General features: G+C 39.8%; 1 protein-coding gene across 1 annotated transcript in view; it reads left to right on the top strand.

Moving 5' to 3' along the window:
• The window catches only part of BRWD3 (bromodomain and WD repeat domain containing 3), a 53,263-nt gene extending 32,919 nt beyond the window's left edge, over nt 1–20,344 (top strand). The window contains 19 exon segments of the mRNA XM_068697571.1: nt 270–346; nt 1,363–1,540; nt 1,890–2,006; nt 2,228–2,335; nt 3,181–3,305; nt 3,503–3,585; nt 4,124–4,235; nt 4,617–4,678; nt 4,764–4,919; nt 5,609–5,729; nt 6,420–6,545; nt 6,636–6,717; nt 8,533–8,589; nt 9,121–9,261; nt 9,545–9,697; nt 11,634–11,797; nt 12,381–12,478; nt 13,004–13,162; nt 13,770–20,344. Coding sequence (XP_068553672.1) covers nt 270–346; nt 1,363–1,540; nt 1,890–2,006; nt 2,228–2,335; nt 3,181–3,305; nt 3,503–3,585; nt 4,124–4,235; nt 4,617–4,678; nt 4,764–4,919; nt 5,609–5,729; nt 6,420–6,545; nt 6,636–6,717; nt 8,533–8,589; nt 9,121–9,261; nt 9,545–9,697; nt 11,634–11,797; nt 12,381–12,478; nt 13,004–13,162; nt 13,770–14,554 — 2,904 coding nt within the window. The 3' untranslated portion in view covers nt 14,555–20,344.
• The last annotated feature ends 1,024 nt before the right edge of the window (nt 20,345–21,368 follow it).

Here is a 21,368-nt window from a genome sequence, read left to right on the forward strand (position 1 = left end):
TGATATTGTCAAGGGAAGAACTTGAAGCATACCAGATTAAATACAACTTGTTCTCATTAAGGAAGCATGCAAATTAAAAAGAGACTGAACTTTGTCATTTTGTAAATGCATTGAACATACAGAATAGCTATAAAGCTTATTTGTATTTAAGGACTGGTTTAACTTTTAACTTTTTTCCTCAAGTGAGACAAACTATGTAACTTAGTTGCAAATAGAAATGATAGGTGTTAAGCTTTGACCCAAAATGAAATCTTTTGTTTTTAATACAGGAAGATGAGACAGTTGGCACAAGTGATGCATCTGTGGATGATCCTGTGGCAGCATGGCAAAGTGAAAGCAGTTCCAGGTAGAGTTAGTAGTCTTTTATTTGTTGTATTAGGTGGTTATATAATTTAAGTAAGACATTTTATATTGTGATACTATGCCAGCAAGTTCAGGAAGAAGTGTTAATGACTGGCCTCATAAACATACAAATCTGTTACACCCTATGACAGATTGAACAAATTGCTTAGGACACGTAAGTAGTTTAAAATCGTAACCAACAAAATTTGGAGTCTTAGCAACAGACAAATACTTCTATGTACTTGAGCGATTAAGTAATTTTGGAAGCTTTGGTAACAGTACTTAAATACAGTGTGAAAAAGTCCTACTTTTTGAAGACTGACGCTTTTTCCAGTCCTGCTTGAAGCATTTCTATTTTATTTTCCAAAATGAAGAATAATTTTGAATGACTATTTTATGAAAATGTCTTTTTTTTTCCTAATAACTGCTTGAAAAATTGATGCCAATTAATCATATCTAATATAAATATTGATAGAAATTCATACATACTTTTTGTTCATGTTTTTGGTAGGTCTTAAGTTTTCTGTTGTCAGTATGTATTTGTGTACAAGTTCTACAGTCTCTTTTCTTAATGCTATGCTTTTATAAATGGAAGGGATGTAAGCTAATGGAAATACTGTTTGTGTTAGTTGGTTATTAAAGAAGTTAGAAATACTTGGATAACAAAGAAGTTAGAAATGTATTTTTAAGAATATTGTACTTTTCTAATTTTTCATGTATTCTGTGCAGTTAAGACAGTTCTTATAAAGTCAGTCTATGAGTTGGTGAGATATTTAGTATTAAAAAGGTGTCAGCCATAATCCTAGTTTTACCAAGAATTTGCAATTGATAAAATAACCTGCTGAAATAAAGAACTTACATAGCACTTAGGTAGTTAAATTCACAAGAGAATGAAATTTTGCCCTAGTCCTGACATCTGTTTCACATAACCAGAAAAGCAGGTTGAAGGATTGGACCTTTCATTCCATTGTGTGAAAACTGAAGTGCTGTTTTTTTCTTACAACTTTATATTATCTACAGTGATTCATCAAGTGAATATTCAGACTGGACAGCAGATGCTGGAATTAATCTCCAACCTCCAAAGAGACAAACCAGGCAGGCAGCTCGGAAAATCTGTAGTAGTTCTGAAGATGAAAATATGAAGGGAACAAAAGGAGTGGAGCAAAAACGAAGGAAACTTAAGCAGCCTAGAAAAAAGGTTGGCATTTTTAATTTTCGAGGGTCTTTTTGACTTCGTAAGTCATTCCCCCCCACCTTTTTTTGGAAGTTCTTGTGTTTTTCCTAATAAATGTTAAAGAAGACACATAGAATATTTCTATGGGAAGAAACATAATCTCTTTATTTTTGATCTTTTTGATTTTCTGCTATATTGATAACGAACATTTCTTACCACCTGTGATTTAGTTGAGGTTGTTGGAAAGTTTACATTCCAGCATTTGCTTTGCCCTTATATGTAGTTATTTTAGTTTGTGCTGTTTACCAGTCATTTATATACTCTGCCATAGTAATAGCAGCTTGTGCTCTCAATATAATGTAATATATTTTAGAAACCAAGTGGGCTGCTTTCGATGGAAGGTGAACCCAGTGAAGAATGGCTTGCCCCCCAGTGGATCTTGGATACTATACCCCGCCGCTCACCTTTTGTCCCACAAATGGGAGATGAGGTAATAATGACCGTAGCAATATTTAAATTCCTACCTAGGCTGCTGAGATTTTAAAATTATTATCATTATTATTTATTAGGACAATTAAATCTAACAATGCTTTCAGTGAATCATGCTCAAGATAGGCTGAATTGGGATTTTTTTTGGGTGGTAGGGGGAAGAGGACTATCAGTAAAATAAAATAATAAAATAAACTTATTTTTTATAATTTTTTTTTTAAGATCATATACTTTAGGCAAGGCCATGAAGCTTATGTACGGGCAGTAAGGAAAGCAAAAATTTACAGTATTAACATGCAAAAACAACCATGGAACAAAATGGAACTCAGGGTGAGTTAAATGGATACTTCAAAGTGCTGAATGTCTTTGTAGACATAATCTTACAGCATGTTTTTCCAAAATAAGAGTATTCTAGATCGTTTGGGCACGTGTTAGGTTTACAAAGTTCTGTTGTTCTGTTTGAATCAGAGTCCCATAACGCTGAAAGCACAGTGTTCCCCTATTTTGTGCTGCTTTACTCAGATTTCATATCAAGCATAGAGCAAATGTGTGCTAATATTCATATACATAGATGCCAGTGGTTCTATTAATGAGAACAATTGCTTTACTGGAAAAATACCCAGTTACTAGTGCTAGATATTGAGTGATTCCAGCTGTAGTCTTCAAAGGCATCCCCAGAATGCCTTTCAAAGGAAAAGGAAATGTTATTTCATGTAGGATAGAGATCTTAACACCTGCTCATGCTGACAGGATGTGATTGTACAAGGCTATTGAATTTCCACTTTAAAAGGAAGAGTTTCCTTTTACTTCCCTTGTATGTTGCTATGTGGGGGTGAGAGGCTCTGGGATTACTCAGGCATAACCTTTGGTGCTGTTAGTGTGATGGAAAGCATAAAGTGATGTGTTCCTCAGAATCTTCTTAAAAAGTTAAATAGGTTGTGGGTATCATGTACACAAACATACCAAGGGAATAAGCATCTTGTACCATTTTCATTTTTCTTTTTAAGGAGATGGGTTTGTTGTTAGTTTTTGGTAAAGACAAATTTTATGGGTGAAATTACCTGGGCTGCAAAGTAGAAACAAATGTTTTTTATTTATAGGCTTGGTACTTTAACGTGGATGTTCCCATTGTTAGCATGTTAAAATAATACTGTTCCATGTTTGTCGATACATAGGAACAAGAATTTGTAAAGACTGTAGGAATCAAATACGAAGTTGGGCCTCCTACACTCTGTTGCTTGAAGCTTGCATTCCTAGATCCGATCACAGGCAAAATGACAGGAGAGTCATTTTCCATAAAGTGAGTAACTGAAATTCTGATGTTCCTCAAGATGTTTTCTTTTTTCTCTTTCTAGACATGGTGGTGGTGTTAATTCATCATTATGCCAAGCCTGAAAAGAAAATGCTTGAAATTTTGTGTTTGGAGACTGTCTGTATTGTACATGGGGAACTATGCTTGTGGGTAACAGAAGCAAATTTTTTTTCTGTTTCATGAAGGTACCACGATATGCCAGATGTTATTGACTTCCTTGTGCTGCATCAGTTTTATAATGAAGCCAAAGAAAGGAACTGGCAAATAGGTAACGACTTTTTTTCTGTTTCACATGTTTTGCAACATTTCTACAACTATTTAATAGGTTGAAATGTGGTGGTTGTGTTTTTTTTTGAGTTTGTGTGGACAGCATATATTTTAGACTTATTGGAGTGGGGAAGAGGTTCTTACAACAAATCCTGACATTTAGTTATACAATTCTCTTTCAAACATTTATTTTCTTAATGTAAAAGAATTTTATGATACTCCATTGTTTTACTTCATGCTAAAAATTCTAGAAGATTATAATTTTTATTTTGTAATTAACATAAGGATCTTACATTTATTACTCTCTGATACTCCTTTAATGCTGCTGCAGTCTGACTTTGCAGTCAGATTGTGTATTTGTGATTTGTGATGATATTTGTAAGATGCTGTACGTTGTATTCATAACATGATGTAAAAGCACTGTGCCACACATGTTATCATAGTAAACATTGGAAACTTTTATTTGATGTTTGCTACAAGTCCTATGGCAGAAAAAGTCAAATGAGAAATCTTGCTTAGTGCAGTCTTTTTCATTACAGGGGATAGATTTCGCAGTATAATAGATGACGCTTGGTGGTTTGGAACTGTGGAGAGTCAGCAGCCTTTCCAGGCGGAATATCCTGATAGTTCCTTCCAGTGCTACAGTGTTCAGTAAGTACTTACATAGCTGCAATGTTTTGGGCATGTTGACATACTCTGTGTCTTCTAGGTGTTTACACACAACTCCAAAGCATACCTCGAGAACAGGGTCCTTTTTTCTATTTAAAAATGTAGTAAGGCATTATTTATTTATTTATGACCTTATTCCTAAAACACCTTTAGCCTAAACAGCTGTACGGTAAACACATAAAAGATAGAAGAGAAAAAATAAGGAGTTTGAAACTAGCTAGTGACATGTCTTTTTTCTAATAGACATGACCTTTTTGTTTTAAAACCCTTAGAGGAAAAAAATGTATCATTATAGTCAGCCAAATGAAAAAGTAAGTGCTTGAATTTATGTATTTCAATGGATTTTATTTTTATTTTTAAAAGCTGGGACAACAACGAAAGAGAGAGGATGAGCCCATGGGACATGGAGCCAATTCCAGAAGGAAGTAAGTGTGTTTTGAATTCATGTCGATACGTAAACAGTTGTGCATCACTGCTAGTACTTACTGTTGTTGAATTCTTCATATTTAGCTGCTTATCCAGAGGAGGTTGGTGCTGGAGTCCCTGTGACTCCAGATGAGCTGACAGCTCTTCTCTACAAACCCCAGGAAGGAGAATGGGGGGCCCATTCCAGAGATGAAGAATGTGAACGAGTAATTCGGGGGATTGAGCAACTTCTTTCCCTTGGTATGTTTGGAGAGAAAAAGTGGAAGTATTAAGAATTTCAGCATGGTGGCACATGACGGAGGGGTAGATAGGGTGGAGTATTGGGCGTTTGTTGAAAATTGCCCAACTAAATAATTGAAAAGAGCCTTTTAAATTTCATCTGATGCCCTTTTCAGTTGTGCTTTCCTGCTTCTGGGGCTTCACCTGTTCCTTTCAAGTTGATGGTGATTCTGAGTGGCTTGCATATAAATATAAATGAGTAAAACAGAATTAATCTGCCAAAAAAACAACTGACAAATTCTTACCAACAAATACCTTGTAACTAGTTTCAGAACATAGCTGTTTAATAGCATGAATGATTTAAATTCTGTCCTATGCATAGGACACTTCTGTATACTTAGTTTATGTTGCTTGTTGTAGTATTCCTGTTTTACATCCATAAACCATGTTACTTTTCAGCAATACAGTTGGCTGCTGGCATGGAAGTCTCAGATGTGATACTTACACTTGAAAAAAACATTTTTTGTTTAATTAACAGACGGTACAAGAGGTACAATCCTACCCTTTGGGTAATGACGTATCCAGCTGTAGATCTGTATTGCTTTTACTGAATTCTTAGAAAGGAAAGACGGAAACTATTAAAAGTAATTATAACTTTCCTTCTGGTATCATCTGAGGCATCTGAATGATTCTGGTCTTTTGTCTTTCAGACATTTCTAATCCCTTTGCTGTTCCAGTGGACCTTAGTGCCTATCCCATGTATTGCACTGTAGTTGCTTATCCAACGGACCTCACCACAATCAGGAGGAGACTTGAAAACAGGTTTTATAGGTCGGTTTGATTTTTGTTTGTTTGTAATCTACATTTACTGTAGTCTATTTGAGGAAAACGCTTAGCTGAATAAGATGTAATACCACTTAGGCAACATATTTCTTTGGTTAACCAGGAGCGTAAGGTGAGATTCTATTTGGCTTTGTACAAAGCAAGTCTTGCAATATAATAATTTCTTTTGTGCACATCATTAGGGCAAAAGCTGGTATATCTGGATCTGGAGGTTCGGTTGTTTGTTTTTTTTGTTTAACATACAGAGTCTTAGTCCCTGGATGGCACTGTAGGCAGAGTGTGTTTGATTTGTATCTCTGCTGCCTCTGAACCAGATACTTGGGTTGTACTGTAGCTGTTAGACGTGAGCTAAGTAGTGCTGTAAACTGGAAGTCTCCATTTTTCCAGTTAACTTGAGGATAAATAATATCTTTTCCTAAGAGCCACCAGTTGTCTTTTGTAGGTTTTTCTCTTCTTTCTGTTCATTGCCAATTTGAAGAGGGACTTTTTTCTGCCACAAAGCTATCTCAGCCTGGCACACTGGGGTAGTAAGCAGTGTGCGAACAGAAACCACTTACCTGTGTCCCTGGCAACCTGTTCTCCACATACTTGAGTTACCTAATTCCTTTTCTTACTTTCAAACTCAGAAGACAAATAATATACACCTTCATCTCCATCCTTTTATGTTTTTTTTTTTAGGAGAATCTCTGCACTGATGTGGGAGGTACGCTACATTGAACATAATGCCAGGACTTTCAACGAGCCAGACAGTCCTATAGTCAAAGCAGCCAAAATCGTAACAGATGTCTTACTCCGCTTCATTGGGTAGGCATGGTTTTCTTACTTCACAGATCTGACATCTTGAGTCCCTGAGAAATTTGGTTATGTATTTTGACTTTTGTTACTGCTCTGCAGGGATCAGAGTTGTACGGATATATTAGAAATATATAATAAGGTGAAAGCAGAGGACCTGAGCAGTACTGATGAAGAGGAGGAGGTAAGACCATTAAGTGTGACCATGAGAAGTTGCATTTTTAAATTCAGTACCCGGAAGAAGTTTGAGAAGATTTTTGCAGAGTTTTTATTTTATGGGTAGTTGCTTTATATTTTTGAGATGAACCTGTTTAGGCCATTTGACCGCTCACCTAGGGCAAAAAACTCCCTTCAGTAAGTAAAAATGATTCTTGGAGCTTCCTGTTTTTAATCTTCTCTCAGTACGTGATATTTTGTTGTGTGAGGAAATATTAGTAAGTAGGGAGAATATGAGCTGGAGCTATTACTCAGGCTGATGAACTAGAAGGACAGGTTCTCCTGTTGTCAGGGAAGAACCAGACCTGATTTTCTTACGTAATTCTCTGTCATTTCCCATTAGTTGTACAGTGGAGTGAAGTAACAGGTAAAAAACAGGGTAGATATCACTTCCCGTAACTTATTCTCTCTCCTTACTCTTAATCCCCTTAAACATACTTTGTAAAGACTTTGAAGTGTGGTGTAGTTTCTGTTGCAAAGCAGTGATCTCCTATAACCCAAATTGCTTAGGTGTTTGGTGTTTTTTTTTTTCAGTGTTGTTTTCTAATATATGAACTACTGTAAGATGTAGTTATGAGGTTTCTTTGCTCCTCCAATCTTCTGATGTTTTCCATTATTGCAGTATTGAAATATTAAAGTTAAACCTGGTGCTGGTTGAATACCTACATGCTTGTGACTAGTGCTGTTACCTTGGATTAGTATTAAAACTTAAAATCTTGAGTATAATGCGTGGTGTCAAGGAGGAGTACTTAGATGTTCCTGGATACTTTTAAGTGCTGCACGCTGACCACCAGATTTAGGATCAAGAGGAAACTTTAGCCCAAGTCAGGCTGGCTGAAAACATTGGAAATTTTTTTCTGGACTGGTAGGAAGCTTCATTTGGCAGTCACTGTGCTTCTGGTATCTTTTGCTGTCTTTCTGAGATGCATTGTTATTGTAGTTTTTGCATTTTACTGAAGTCTTAAATGCACTGCAAAGTACTGCAAATGGTTTGAGATGGTTTAAGTGGCAGAGTAGCTGCTGGCTCTGAAATAGGCCTGTATGGCTTCATATCTGGATTTTGGCAGCACAGGAACGGCATCGTCATGTTGGGGTCCAGTGTGTTTATCTTCTTTCCTGTTCTTTCTGATGTACTGTATGAGAAATAAGTTGTTTTCTTTTTTTTTTTTTTATTTTCTATTTATGTTTCCTTGTTCTATGTTCTCTTATAAAAGTTATCCTTTGTGTAGCCAAATTTAAGGAAATTTTGTTTTAAAATAAGAAAATACTGTGAGATTCCTCTGTAGGAGCTCTTAAGCAACCGATTCTCCCCTCAAAATAATTAATTTTTAATTAGTAGTAGCAAGTTGTGTACAAAGGAGTAGTTGTTTCATTTCTGGATCCAGTTTCTGAAAATAATATTATCTACACTTAATGTAAGTAAGAGACTACACAAAGTCTGAATAAACTCAGCAAACATTTAGGAAGAGGTATACAGCTGTGCACCACTGGGAATTAGCTGATTCTCAAGGACTGAAAATAAGCCATTAATATTTCTCAGATGTTTCTATGTAATTTCTGTGGAAGCAAACTTAGAAAAGAGATGGAGCAGCTTATCTTTTTTCCCCCTGAAGTTCTGTAAGCTTGAGTTTGAAACTAAATTCTGTTTTGCTTGAAATATTCTTTTAATTTGAATAGTTTATAATTGTGCTTGCTGTTGTTTTTCGTTTTGTTTGTTTAAGACTGTTTCCATTGCTGTGTGTATATACAAGCATGCATGTGTAATCATTACCTTTTCCTTTAGGTGGCAGAAGTAGATGTAGATTCAGATGCTCCAGGAACTTCCTCTGGGAAAAGACGAGTGAGTAAATATTTCTAGTTGGTTTAGCTTATGAGACAGAGAGACTGGGCACTGAAACACTCATTTAGGTCTGGAATATGTTAAATTTGTCATAGCCTATAGCCTGCAGTTCCAACCATGTGAATTCAGTTGTGTACATGTATATGGGTAAGTGGTGGCAGACTAAGGATGCTGCTGTGCAGGTAAATTTAATTGCTGAAGCATCTTTTTGGTTGATTGATTTGAAAGATATCTAGAACAAATCTAATTTGCCATCAAATCTGGGAGAAAACTGACAAAAATAGCTAGCCTGGATCTGAAATACTGTGTACTTCATGTGGGTTTGAACGATTATATATTACCAAAAAAAGGCATATTTCTGCAATTTGCATTCTGCATATCATTGTGCCTTCAGCTGTTTTAACCTTATTGCAGTTCTGTTTTTAGTTGTGGAAATCTGCTTCAACTCAGAACACTAGTAAATTAATATGAACTTAAAGTGAAAAATCTGAATATTCTGAAAGATGACAAAATCCATCTGTTTCCTTGCAGGTAAGGCGAAGAATAAAAAGACAGCCCATGAAAGCAAGTCCTGATGCTTGGAAAGAGCAATGCAAACAGTTGTTAAACTTGATTTATGAAAGAGAGGACTCTGAGCCATTTAGACAGCCGGTTGATCTGTTCTCCTATCCTGTGAGTACAGCTTCGGTATTCACAATTTTAAAATCTAATGTTCATCCTTTGCCGAAGTTCTGTGCTGGACATGTTTGTAACTTTGGCATTTCTGAGCTGTAAGGGACCATGTTCAGTGCAATGATGTTTTCAGAGAACTATCTACAGTAACTCTCTAATCTCTGTCCTAGGAGGAAATAATTAGTTAAGAGCTGCTGTTGTGGATGATATCATAGATGTTTTCATGATCAGCCTCAGGTGTTGTTATCATCAGTCTTTATTATTTTTTTGCATGCTCTTACAGGATTATCGAGATATTGTTGACACTCCTATGGATTTCAGCACTGTGAAAGAAACCTTGGAAGCAGGAAACTACACTAGTCCGTTGGAATTTTACAAAGATATTCGCTTAATATTCTGCAACTCTAAAGCTTACACTCCTAATAAAAAGTCTCGAGTAAGTCATACATTTTAATTTCTTCTTTATAAAGAACATGGCCCTGCGTATTAAACCAGATGCTTTAGTGGTAACAAAATCACATCTCCAAAAGACACCATCTAGCATAGATAAGAATGTTTAAAAATTTGCCTGTAATTTTTATGTAGAAATAGAAGCATTTATAAACTATTATAAATAAAATACATACCAATTAGGATTAGGCTGCACTGCCTTTACTTAGAGCATAAATTTCACAGACGTGTTAAATCCTACATGTTGTTATATGTGGCACCCAGCGTGATGATGCAAAATGTTTTATTCTAGCCACTGTCTATCAGCAGGAAGAGCAGAGTGTGGTGGGGAGAGCTTTTAGTGCAAGTGTAAATGGTGCTAGGTGGGAGGCAATGGGAGATAGCATGACATTTTTCATCTCTTGAGGAGCTGAGGAGCAATACTTCTTGCTCACCAGCAGAATAATAGCTACTGTGCTCTATGAAAGCAGGGTGATGGCAGTAAACTTGAAGTAGGGTGATGCTCTGGGAGAGGGGAGCTCCAGATAAGTGTGAGTGGGTGTGAGAGAAAGCACAAAACTGCTGTTATCAAAGGTGAGTTCAACTGTTCTGGTGTTGTTTAAAGGACAAAAGGTGGGCTGGGGTAAGCTCTGAAGATAAAGACCAATAACTTTGGCATACTTAACAGAGGGAAAGGTGGTAGAGGACTGCAAGAAGAAAGGTGATTTGAGATCAGTGTATGCTTGGCATCCAAGTATACTTGGTAGTGAGTTATTTACTGCTGTGCGCTCCCTGGGAACTTCCCTGTGTATTTATAACTGAACAGCTGATGAGTCAACTCGCAAATTGCTTTAATAGAGTGGCCCGTCAATATCCATTTGCTTAAATACTGCGAAGAGCCTCAGTGGGATGATCTTTGCGGGAGGGCTGGGGCACACAGCTGGGCCTTCTGCCACAGTGGGTTCATCCACTGCCAAATGCCTGTCCGCATCCTGAGGGTTTCTCGCCTTGTTTACCATCTTTGCAACAACATCCCAAGTGGAGGCAAGAAGAACAGGATACCACATACCAAAGCTAGAGAGTCACTGCTGCAATGTAAGGGTCAGGGAAAAGGAATTAAGATGCAGGCATGGAACGAAAACTGTTATCGAAAAGGTTTTGTATTCAGAAAGACCCCAAGAAATGGGAAGAGGTCTAAGGTGGTGATAATGTCGTCTAGATCTTGATGGTGTTTACACAACTTCCGTAAGACTGGATGCAGCAGAAGGGTGTGGATATGAGGAAGGAATTAAAAGCTCTGCTTTATATATGCTGAGTTTAAACTACTGGTTTGTCATAAGCATAAAACATCTGAAGTAAAATCTTGAACAGAATAGTCCAAAATACAGAGAGCGCCGTAAGTGCATTTGTGAATGAGGGTAGTCGGAGGTGAGGCTCAGAAGAGGGTGAGGAAACGGCTTAAGGACAGCTGGCTTCTTAAATTTGGGAATGAGGACATTTCAACTGGCGTCTCCATGCAGCTCTGTAGGGATGAGTGTAAGGACTCATTGCTAGGGAATTATAGCAAAAAACAAAGATGAGTTGACAGTGGAGTTCATTCGTACTTTCCCTTGGTACTTCAGTTTAACTTATGGAGTGCCTCTGTGCTATATGGAGATTAAAAATGGAAGGTATATTTCAGTAATCAAAATATTAATTTTCCTTTAAGCTTGTAAATATTTTGTACTGTAAATAATTAAATCTTTGTCCAAACACACTTTCTGTCATAAGAATGCAGATGCGTTTTGAAAGGAAGTTATCTGTAAAGAGCCCTGCAGTTGAATGTCACCATTAATTTTTCTTTTGCACTGCAAAGATTAAGTCTCTGCAGCTTTGTGACGGTTTTCTGCTGATCTTCCAGATAGCCAAGCTTTAATAATTCTGGCCACGCTTTCTCATTCCAGATATACAGCATGACACTTCGACTATCTGCCTTATTTGAAAATCATATGAAAAATATCATCTCTGAGTACAAGTCAGCAATGCAATGTCAGAAGAGGAAAAGGCCACGGTACCGAAAACGGCTAAGAAGCAGTAGCAGTTCCCCATCAACTAGCAGAGCATCTAGGTAACGTAATGATAGTCAAATGTGCTATCAGTGTCATTTGAGATATGTCAAGACAGTGGTAGGCAGACCTTTGTGAATAAGCAGTCAGTTAATGGTATTGCTCATTTCCTGACACAGTTGCTCTTTTGGATGGTAAATTTATGAGCTCAAATCCCATCAAAACTCACTTTGTAGTTTGGGCTTAATTCTGGTAAGTGAAAGGCTATATCATTACAAGTGTTCCCTCTGGATAAATTGAGAAAGTAAGTTTCTTTTGCCTTTGTTTAGTTGAAAAAGTGTGGAGTAATGCTTTTCTGAATTCTGTATGATATATTATCTGTGTAAACTGAGTAGTTCAGTTTTATAAGGTGAGGTTAAAAGACCTCACACACCTTGTTCTTGAAAACTCAAATGCCTTTATCAAACAGAATGATATTGTCACTGTTTTTAGTGTTACTACTTCAATACAGGCACTGGGGAAACAAATCATTTGTATTACAAGTCTGCCACAAAAAAAAACGAGGCACTGCAGGGGAAAATGTTTTTGTGTTTGAGTCCTTCGGAACTAACAATTTTATCTTTCTGGGATGCTTTGTGTCGTCAGTCCAAAAGGGAAACAGAAGCAAATGAAGATTCAACCTAAAACCAACCAGAATACCTCACTGCCTTTGACTAGGACTAGCTCTTCAGTTTCATCTCATGGTGAGGAGGAGTTTTCTAATATGCATCCTTTCTTTTGTAGCAACTTCTTTGTGCAGAGTGATGAATAAGCTGGTGCATATTTAATGTTCAGTTTAAATCCTATAGTCATAAGACACACGCTTGTTCAACGGGTAGGTTTTGCAAGTAGCAAGACCATGTAAATATGTGTTCTATAACTCCTGTTAGCAGGACACGGCCCTCCATCTGTTGATAAGTTATTGGTAAGGTGCAGAAAATATGGAAACTTGGTCTGGCCTTGCTAAGAATTAACCTAATGACAAGAGTCTGGACTTCCCGTACACGGGCTTCTGTCATACAGCAACTACAAATATGTTAAGTTTACTTTGGATTACATCCTGGATGAGTCTCTCTTCATGACTGGAGAGGCAGCTGGGTGAAACTCACCTCCTGACTTTCAGGCCACTGACTTAGGTGATACAAAACCTCCCCAAAACGCCTTACATTTCAAACGTGCAACTAGAGAACAAAAGATACTCCGTCAAGTTAGCGGTGTCCCATCTTAAGTTTCAGATACCACAGAGGAACCTTTGGGTTCAGCCACTGGTGAAGAGTTGGAAGGTCAGCCGTCTTCCTCGGGCTCAAATGCACAGAACCGAAGTGGAAATACCATCGATCCAGGGAAAAGTAGACCGATCAGAAGTAAACTGACACCAGTGAAACAAGGTGGGAAATAAGTATTCTGTTCTTCGGATGACTGCTTTCACTAGAAATGGAAGGTGCTGCTTCTGGCTGATGCTTATGTTTTTCTTGCCAGGGTCTAATGTTACGCTGTAGCCCCAAACCACACTGCAACTGTTTGCCACAGATTCCACAGAAATTCCCTGGCCTTTTGACAATGCATGTTTGTTAGGAAATAAGCACTACTTGCGGAGTGTTGTTTTAATGTACATTTTTAGGTTTGAAGTAGATTTTGGAGGTGTTTCTGTCTTGACACGCTTGCTAGGATTTGTGTGACTAAACGTTAGATGTTTGTGTCTGAGCAAATCACTCTGGTCTCCTGGTTTTGAATGGATTTGCATTGGATTATTAGTCAAGAGAGTCAAGCAGTCTGCTTCAGGATAAGATGAACAGTGTTTACTTCTGTTCTGATAAATTTTCGTCTTAGAGTACCCGTTTCCCTCCACAGAATATAAAGGCTGCCTTTGGTGACTAGCTTAGAGTTGGATCATCCCCAGGGCACATCACAAAGGCGTGAGGCGAATCCCACTTTTTGTGGCCCAGTTTGGTTCAGACACGATGATGGTAACGGGATTGTTTTGTGTTTGCTTAGATCATTCTCCTGATGGACCACTTACAAATGGTGATGGCAGAGAACCTCGGACAGGAGTCAAGAGGAAGCTAGTAAGTGCATCAGAAGATGAGCATCTGGAGGAGGCAGAGGAAGAGGAAAAGAAGAAAAGAGACTTAAAGGAGAAGTCTGGTTTATCTTCATCAGAAAGTGGGGAATCAGCATCCAGTTCAAGTTCTGAAAGCAGAAGTGGCTCTGATTCAGACTCTGAATCAACATCTAGAACAGATCAGGATTACATTGATGGAGACCATGACTACAGCAAAGTTGTGCAATCCAAAAAACCCAAGAGAAAAATCAAAAGAAAAGTCACCAGTGGGAAGAGGAATTGGCAGGGCAGAGGGACAGGGAGGAGGGGTAGGTGGGGGAGGTGGGGCAGATGGAGTAGAGGGGGAAGAGGTGGAAGAGGTGGACGAGGTTGTGGCAGAGGAAGAGGTGGTGGCAGGGGAGGAAGAAGAGGCCGGGGAGGCAGAGGAGCCTCGCGAGGAGCCACCAGAGCGAAACGTGCCCGAATTACAGATGATGAATTTGAGAATCTGTTTGGAGGACAATTTGGTGAGAACGTCTTTGGAGGCCGATTCAGTAGGCCGCCTCGAATCAAAACAAGGAACGAGGGCAGGAGGACTGTCCTGTATAACGACGATTCTGATAATGACAATTTTGTGCACACCGAGGATCCTTTGAACCTTGGTACTTCCAGGTCAGGCAGGGTGCGGAAAATGACAGAAAAAGCCAGGGTCAGCCATCTCATGGGATGGAATTATTGACAGATGAAAAACTTTGGAACAATTTTAAAAGAACTTCAATGGCCTTCTACTGCAGGGATTTTACCAGAAAATCTACCAAGCAAGTTGTGCGGGGACTCCACTCATGTCTCACAGTGGTGCTTTTCCATTATGTCAATTTGCGTTTGTTTTCAAACTTCAGATCGCCACACTTCATTGGTCAAAAGAAGCCTTATTCATTAGGCCTTAAATTGCAGAAATTCTTCCCCACACACTACGAGTTCATCGCATTAAAGAGGCTTCCAGCTTCTCAATAAGAACATGATATTTTAAATCATGATTATGACTTCTCTCCCTTGTTTTGTTTTTGTATTATAGAAATAGCACCTTCTTACAGAGTTTTTATGTGGTTTCTGCCATAAATCCTTATACACAGTAATAATTATAACTTTTGCACAATACACCAATCCTAAAGGCAGCTATAAAATGTTTACAGTTTCTATATTGTAAGAAGGATCTGGATTATTTTAATCTTCCCAGGCCAAACAGTCATGAATTGTGCTGAACTGAAGTATGTCTATACTACAGTTACGGGGGTCCTGATGTGCTTTCTATCGGTTCTTTATTCGTGTAAAAAGTGACAAAGGGTTGGTGCCTTGTAAATATGTAGCAAACCTTTGATGTGGTGTGTCCTATGTGTGCATTAACTTTATTAAAAAGAGAATACTTGAGAAGTATGAATATCTAGACAAAAGGTGCCAAATGCAAAAGTTACTTGCATCTATTTTCTTTTTGTCCTCTCATATTTTTATAGTATTAATAGAGATTGTGCAGCTAAGGGGTAACTTCAACATTTGAAAGGTTCCTCCTCTTCAAAGCATAACGTGATTTTTAATAGTAGCTTGGCTACCTCTATTTACAACTACTGGAAACTTAAAAGAAAATAGATGCTATTAGTCAGTATGTGTTGAAGAAGAGGCAAGCAGGAGCGCAGAGGGATGGAATTGCTCGCTGAGTTGTACAGTAACTATATCTCCATTATATCGACACGATGAAAACAAATCCAAGTAACGATCGGTTTTCAGAAGCATGATGTTTTCAGCAGGTGGTAGTTTGTGCAGGTAGGCCAACTGGCTCCCACGCAGTTTTGCTGCGACTTAACTCCGTGCAAATCTGTGGTGGTTTTAATTTGTCCCCTGGAGCTGAGGGGGAAGCTGAACTGAGCTCTGGTGGCTAGCAGTCCTGGTAGCTTTCTGTTCTCGTCCTCCAGACAGACTCTTGTGTCTCAAGCTTCCAGAAGAGAATTCGTGTTGCACTGTACTTGTTATACTGAAAACTGCAAACTTGAAAACAGAACTCATTTGGGTAGGAATAGTACAGTTTGTGACAACGCGAGGGAAGTTGGTAGTGTCTTTCCCCAGTGAAAGGCAGCAGTGTCAGTGAGCAGGACCAGGGGGTTTGTCGTGGGGTGAGCTGGAGCTGGGCAGCCTCTTTGCTGAGTAGGGTCTGGTTGAAATATATGTGGGACTTCAGTTGTCTCCTGTTGCTGAAAAGAATCTGACAGTTCCAGCTTGGTTAAGAGAGTACATTGGTTTACAGAGAGAACAAATGAAAAAAAAAAAAAAAGAGGTTAGAAATTTTTAGTGGAGTTTTTCAAGATTTCTTTCTTTAAAAAATTTTCATCCAGTATCCTTAAGTTCATCTGTGCACGGCTTGGTCAATAATTCTGGAAAACCTCAGGCAGCAAAGAGTGACCCATGTATATTCTCAGATGCAGAAGGAATTTAATTTTTGACTTTCTATATTAAGCACTAGCTATTTTATCTCGCTTTCCAAAAATTCTACTTAGATGCAAAATGACTTGAAAAAAATGCAAAGGTTTAGTTTTGTGATGGAGGAGAGTATATCCTAAATTGCTCAGAGCATTAATATGAGTTTATGGTACAGTAGAAAAATCACACTTTTTTAATAACTGTTTTGAATCAGCCATAATCCATTTCTGGACTTAATTCAGTTGTGTTTTGATGGGAATATAGTGCAGAGGCTCTCCTAGTTCTGTATTGGGCTTTAAAATATAAACACCCGTCCTATCATCTCTCTCTCATATATATATAATATATATATATACATACATATATATTTATAAAAAAAAAAGTGTTATTTCTTTGATTGGTCCTCCTACATACGGTAACCAGGAATAGCATGTATGCATCAGCTCATAGTCAGAATCATACCCATTTTAGATCAGTCCTGTTGAGCTAACGTAAACACTATGGTTTCTGTTCTAAAGCCTGAAAAGCTTGAAATGCAAAAGAAATGCTTTTCTTATATTTCTGACTGGCCGAAGATCCACTTCCTTATTTATTTTGTGTAAAGGTCGGGGGGAGGTAAACACGTGGATTCCAGAGAAATCCTTTTATAAGTTGTGTATTTTAGCAACAATTAGAATAATATTAAATATGTTCTCAAATGTATCTTTTCTATGTAATGAAGTACTGTGAAGATAACAGTGAAGCATCACTTTACTGTGGCGTAAGTATTAATCATACGTGTTACATGATTACGAGCTAGACAGCAGGGTGTGCTAGAACAACAGAACTATTGCTTATTGTAAAAGAAAATGTGTATTTTTTTATTTTTTTTTTGGTGCATGAGAACCTTTTTATAAGCATGAAACAATAACTTGGTTTTAGCTACGTTCTTTTCGCTTGGTTTGGTATCTGGGTTCTTCCCCTGAGTTGGGCAGTTGGTTTCTCGTGGCCTCGTTCCGCGGCAGAACGGTAACTGTAGGAATTGGGGCGCTTTCTCTCAAACCCCAAATCCTACTAGGAGCTGCTTACGGTTGCAGAAAGCCTGATCCCAGCCCAGCAGGGGCATCAGGAGCAGTAATTCGATGTAAGCCGGGCACTGACAGGGTCCCTGACCCCAAAGCCGCGTGCTCGTGCCCTCGCTGAGGCGCCGGCAGGCCGCAGTGCCCCACACACGTTCAAGGCCGCCGCCTCTCCTGCCCACAGCTCTGCTCTCTCTGTAGCACTCCCATTTCTCCTGGACCAGGGCATCCCTGACCAAGCTCGTTTTGCGGTTCCACTGTGCCATGGCATCGTTTCAGCCCCCACTCGGCCCGCCTTTAGCTTTCTGTCATGCTTTGTTTTCCTGTTCGCCTGTTGGTGCCCCTCGTCTCCAGCCTCCCGTTCCCGCCCCGCAGGTTACCTGTGAGGCTCTGGGTGTTTTCTGACACCCTGATGAACGTTGTTTCAGCCGGACTCTTAGGGTGTAAGGCTTAATTCGTTGCCTGTTGTTTGTCAAGGAGCTGAACTGTCCCGTGACTTGCCACTTTGTGTATGTCTGCCTTACCTTGGTCTTAGCTTCTCGGCTGCCCCTCGTCCCGATGGGGCACTGTGCCCACCATGCTGTGTCTACTGAATTACTACTTTTTTTTTTTTTTCCCCCTTCCTGTATGAATTTAATGTCAAATCTGTGAAATTGTGGGCTTCCTGCCTTGCAGGGTATCTCTGTTGGAAGTGCCCATGGAGCTTCTCTGTTGGTGCTGGAGCTGGGGCTGTGCCGTTTTATCGCTCCTTTTGTCCTTGTTTCCTTCAAGCCGTGTTGTAGCTGTTGTGTGTGTGTGCTCCGCCCTCCCAGTGCCACATTCCTCTTCTCTCTCATCTCTCCTTTTTGGTAGCCCACCCGTGCCACTCTTGGAAGCTCCCCAGGGCAGTGGTGGCCTCAGGGGCAGCTTCCCCAGGTTCTCCACGTCCCCAGCGCTTCGGAAGCTGTCCTCTTTTCCTAGCTTTTCTATCTCATCCCAAGTAGGAACGCCTTCTTTGCTTTCAAACTTCATTCCTTAACTGCAGATCACAAGTTGGATAAAGAGAGAGCCTGGTGGGCTTGCTCAATGTAGCATCGAAAATCTTGGGTTGCTCCTCCTAGTTACAGGAGCTGGCATAGGCGTAAGCAGAGGCCACCCCCATCAACTCCCCCCTGCAGGTGAACGAGCTAAACAGAATCATTAACAAATAATAACTTTGGGAATGATTTTTGGTTGCCTAAAATAATCTTGTGTCCTTTGCGTACTTTAATTCTCCCTGACCGTGTTCGTAAATGCACATCTCAGGTGCTTCTGCATGCGGGCTGCCGGGTTCAGAGCACTGAAAAGAGCCGACATTGGGCGCGTAGTAAAAATTGTTTTGGAGTAATTTATAAAATATGGAAAAAGAAACTAAAATGTGTTGCTTTTGTCAGTGTTGGAGGCTCTGCTGACCTCAGAAAGCAAGATAACCTTGGCAGGCATGTAAGGTACTGCTCCTGGATGGCTCTGAGTGTCTCTGACAACTTCAAAATCACACAGTACTAACCCGAGAAAATAAGTTTAAATCTCTAATTCCTGATAAGGACCCAAGATTGCTGTTCCGTCTTTAACCTGGGTGGTCAAGGACAGGGAAAACCAAATTGCTGCAGGCGTAGGGATGTCTTGTCAGCCCTGACTGGGGCGTCCTGCTACCGCTGGTCTGTGTCATCCGTTCGGTGTTTTAGGAATGTGTTTGTGCGTTTACATTTCTTGATTTATTTTTTATTTTTTAAATCATCGTGCAAAGTTTTATAAAAAGCTAATTATTTACACGATAGACTGAAGGAGCAGTTAACAATCCAAGGCTAAATCTCTATTTAGTATCGTAGGGAGCTGTCATTGTGTTCTTACAAGTATGTATTATAGAAAATTACTGCGCATGTGCGATAGATAATTTTCAATATTAGTATATCAGAGGTTTACACATTTGAAAAAAAAAAAAAGACAAAAAAAACTCCTTTATGTACAGTAAGTAACAGCCTGCAAAACTTAGTCTGAAAGTTGTCTTTTTTAGTATTAGAAATGCAAAGACCTGTTGGAAGCTTGTACATTTTTACTGTGTCATGTTCAGCCCACAGCAAGCGTACACAACTGTGCTCTGAATCCCTGAAAACGTTCCGGTGGAATTGCTGTCACAGCCTTAACTCTAGTGTTATAAAAATGGTGCTTAAATACATTTACGTGCGTGGATGTGGGTACCTGACCAGGCTTTGTGAGAATTTCAAGTCAAACGAAGCTGCGCTTGCGAGTTAACGCTCCTGGCTAAGAACGGCGGCCACGTGTTAGCCAATTTCCAGCCTGTGGCTGGCCGGCAAGTGGTTCAACTCGTGGGCAACCAAGAGCAGGTTGGCTTCTTGGTGTGCTTTTGGACCTGGCCACCCTGCCGGCTGCGGGGTCTGGCGGCCGGGGGGCTCGGGCTTCCTCGCCCCGCTGGGAAACCCAAAGGCGCCGACCCTCTTCTTCAGACGGCCTCCTGAGAGCGGGGGCTGCTCAAATCCACCCCGAGCCCCCGGGCTGGTTTTGTGTTCTCCTCCGTAGCGATACCGACATAGAGCTCTTCATTCCTCCCCGAGTCCTTAGAGCAGACGTCACTTAGAAATAGCACTTGGTGTTGGAGCAGCGATATTCACGTGATTTAGGCTCTACAGTTCATGCTCTGGATGATTTAAAATACTCCAAAAATGCACAAAGCTATTAGAATTATGTACTTTATTGATTTTTATTTTTTTTTTTCAGGTGATATTTATGCCCATATCTTCACATCCGCTATCTCAGGTCCCTTTAAATGAATACTTCAGGGATTTTGATGCCACTCGTTGGCAGACCAAATGTAATATTTATATGCAATGAGCTGTTAGTTTTTGTATTGTACAAATGTAAATTTGTAAAGATTTTTTTCTAGAGTTTTTTTGAAGTCACTTATGTAATCTAGGATGTTTCATTTTCCAGCTGTGGGATTGTCTTAATAAAAAAGATAAACTCTTCCTCTGGTTTTGCAGTGCTTACTAAGGGGTTTGGAATTAAAAAGACAAAAAAAAAAAAACAAACAATCGGCTTTCAACATGAAAGCACTTGGTGGTTTAGCTGGATAATTCTACACTTATGAACAAGGACACCTGTATAAGTGGATACACTTGGACAATTTCTGGAAAATTGGCTCGCTGAGGCCTTGGGGCTAGGAAAGGGGAAGCTGGGAGGTGATGGGGACACGGCAGAGCTCGAGGGGGGTGGGATGAAGACCCCCAGTGGGGTGGCCGTGGGCTGTCTCTGCTGGGCTTCTGGTGCCAGCAGGGTCTGAGGGGGGCCTGGGCTGCCCAGGGAGGAGCCCCCTGGAGCATCTCGCTGTTTTACTCCTGATTTCATCACCTGTTTATATGCTTCAAGCCACAATGTGTTAATTCCTGTGCACCGTGAGAAAAATCCAATACTCTGTGATACTGGACTGCTCTGTTTTCCCTCTGCTGCTGAAGAGAGAAGGATAGAAACTGCCCAAGGAGTTTTTAAGCAAATTTCCTTGCTGGTTTCAGCGTGGCTTCTTCCTGCTGGGCATGAATGCCCCATCAGTCGTCGTGCTGTGGTTTTGTGCTCTGCTGCCACAGGGCTCCAGGAAAATACTTAAATCTCTCTTTGTGCTGATGGGAAGATGGATTTTGGGCTCCTCTGAACTTTTATTTTAATTTTATTTAATATTATATTTATTTTATTTTATTTTTTTCCCCAGAGCCGTTGCTGCGTGCTTGCTGAGCTCCCCAGTGCAACGCAGCCATCACCTGCTGCAAAGTCCATGCAGGAGCATTTTACTTGACTCATTTTCTGCTGCATTGAACATTTCCCTTCCTTTTGTGTGTTGATCTCAGCATGCAAAGCAAGCTCTTTTTTTATTGTTTTCTTGAAGGAGCCTTAGGTATGAATACATATTTTCATAATTTGTAAGGATTCCTGTGCTTGGTGGGCAAGGTGTGGGGCTCAGCAGAGCCGGGTCCTTCACCCTTCCCTGCCCTTTTGCTT

The sequence above is a fragment of the Anas acuta genome, chromosome 13, assembly GCF_963932015.1.
Source record: "Anas acuta chromosome 13, bAnaAcu1.1, whole genome shotgun sequence".
Taxonomy (NCBI): domain Eukaryota; kingdom Metazoa; phylum Chordata; class Aves; order Anseriformes; family Anatidae; genus Anas; species Anas acuta.